The sequence below is a fragment of the Meleagris gallopavo genome, chromosome 1 (assembly GCF_000146605.3).
Source record: "Meleagris gallopavo isolate NT-WF06-2002-E0010 breed Aviagen turkey brand Nicholas breeding stock chromosome 1, Turkey_5.1, whole genome shotgun sequence".
Taxonomy (NCBI): Eukaryota; Metazoa; Chordata; class Aves; order Galliformes; family Phasianidae; genus Meleagris; species Meleagris gallopavo.
This window is the reverse complement of record NC_015011.2, coordinates 159,737,359-159,739,736: the sequence shown is the minus strand read 5'-3', so window position 1 is coordinate 159,739,736 and position 2,378 is coordinate 159,737,359. Positions and strand designations below refer to the sequence as shown.

Genomic DNA, 2,378 nt, shown 5'->3' with positions numbered 1-2,378 from the left:
TCTCTGGGTTCTTTTATTTTTTCCTTTATAGTATCAAAAAGACGAAGATAAAAGGTGAAAAAATTCTTAGAGAAACTCCAATTTTATCCACATTTCATTTTCTACTGGAAGGAAATTTAAAAAATGTATTTTTGAAATGTTACAGAAGATTCAAAAAGAATTAAAACATAAAAAATTACATTAAATTTCTTTTTTTTCCCCCCAGTAAATTCACCTTACTTTCATTTGATGAACATCACTGCAGAAAGAAAGAGTTCTCAAGAGATCCTGCCACTCAGGAGTCCAGCTAGTGTTTTGCTGTGTATTTCTATTATCTAGGCCAGGGATTTACCTTTATGAAATTATGTTTTTCATCTCTTCAAGGTATAACCTGTCCTATAGAAAAGGACTATCTGTGACATCATTCCTGGGAGTGTTTACCAGTTGCACTTTTTTTCAAGAATCACGACGATTCCCTTTTTAAATAAAAAAGAAAATGTCCACCATGCCTTTCACATTTCAACCCCAGGTCTGCACTCTCTGCTGATACTATTTTTATTATTCTTTTGGAATACAAAATCAGAAGCTACTTGCTCTTAATTTACCTTTCCTTCACAGACATCCATAACATCTACCCATACAGAATCAGCAACAATCTCTTGACGGCCCTGGTTCGCAATGAAGTAGTAAGCTAAGAAGCGAAAAGCAGGCACCATCTTCTGAGTGATTTTGAGGTTTATTACTTTGTTTGAGGAGGACACCCTTCCCAACAGCTCAGCTTGTCCCTTTGCTATAACCTACAGAAACAAACATAAGAGAGATCAAGCATTATGAATACGCAACACGCATTACATTGTGTAATTTTATAATCTACATGCATTATCTGTTATATATATTAGACATATTGTGTAAATTATACTATATACCTGCATGTATATAATTTTATGAGGCCATTTTTGTTTGAACTTTATTCTATAATGACACCTAACAGTTTTAATTCCCCAACAGTATTCTGGAGGAGACCAGCATAGAGCCTCTAGGAGAAGAGTCTCTGCTGCATGGGTCCTGTGGCCCAGGTCTGAATATGTCTACCTCTCTCCACTTGGCCTTACTGCTTGAAAAGGGGCTCAGAGATGGCAGTCTTCTGTGTTCTGCAATAACAGGTCATCACCCTCAGGAGGATATCAGCTGTATTTATCTACCATCTGTATTGAATATTTCAGATAACGTGGAGGAATTGGAAAGAGAGGTTTTAACTACCCAAGTATTATTCAGTAAAGTATCATAGCCTAGCCCTTAAATGATTTCTGCCCATCTTGCACTATTTTATCATTTTCTTCCCATTTTCATGAGTAGTCAGCAAGTAAAACACAGGCAGCTTTCCTAAATGCACAAGGAGTGGCTTGAGGAAGAAACAAAACTATGTTGTAACCTCATCTGAAATCCTCACAGTCTTCATTTAAGGACCAAAGTTTGAGAAAAACCCTCATTGCTCTCGCAGTGCCCCCATCACCCTGCCTGCCCAGCTCTACTCCTTCCCAGAGGTCATCAGCAGCAATGTCAATGCTGTGCTCAGCCCTGTGATTAAAACAACCTCTATAAATCCAAATTTAACTCCCTGGGGTACAATTATTCCAATATATAAGGGTCCAATTAAAAGTAAATGCAAACTGTTGCTGTGGTGCTTATCAGCCTGGGAAATTTAAGCTGCCAATAGAAATTATGAGGAGAAGAGAGATAAAGAACCTTAAACACAGTTCACATGCAACAGATTTGCTTCTGGAATGTATCTGTGAATGCATTTGTCTCCTTAAGCAGAATAAATACTTTGCATGCCTGGTCCTGGCTGGGCAGGATTGTTTCCTGGCTTTTTCATCTGCAGAACTGATATTTTGTTCCAGTTTCAAGATGTTATTTAGCACCATAACAGCTAATGCCTTCAACAGCCCTTCTTCTTTTGGAGAGAACTGTGAGCTGCCTGTTAACTGACATCAGCTGCAAGTAATATGGCAATTTCAGAGTCATGTATTATTCATATAATAAGCAATAGATATCCTCAAAAGGCATTTTCAGAGATATTCAAGGTCCCTTAGAATGTGACTGTGTTTTCTGTTTCTCGGGGGTAGAAACTTAATTTATATAAATTATCTGCACACAGCAGGGTAGACATTTTTGTAATGGCTGAAGAAAAGGTATCTATAAGAATTATATCAATAAAAATAGTAAGCTTATTACAAGAAAAGAGTTCAGATTGGGGGAGTGGGAGGCTCTCAATTTAGTATTTTTAACATGTATATCCACATAATCATGTAAATGTTATACACATGCACCTGTTTGCTTTAGACTAGTAGTAACTACAGACCAAAATTTATAATCGTGTCTTCTTACTCAGAAGAAGA

At 37.0% G+C, this 2,378-nt stretch overlaps 1 protein-coding gene across 1 annotated transcript in view; it reads right to left on the bottom strand.

Moving 5' to 3' along the window:
• LOC100538976 (complement C4-like) overlaps positions 1 to 2,378 on the bottom strand; it is a 42,399-nt gene that overhangs the window by 25,982 nt on the left and 14,039 nt on the right. The window contains 1 exon segment of the mRNA XM_031557838.1: positions 585 to 776. Within this exon segment, the coding sequence (XP_031413698.1) occupies positions 585 to 776 (192 nt within the window).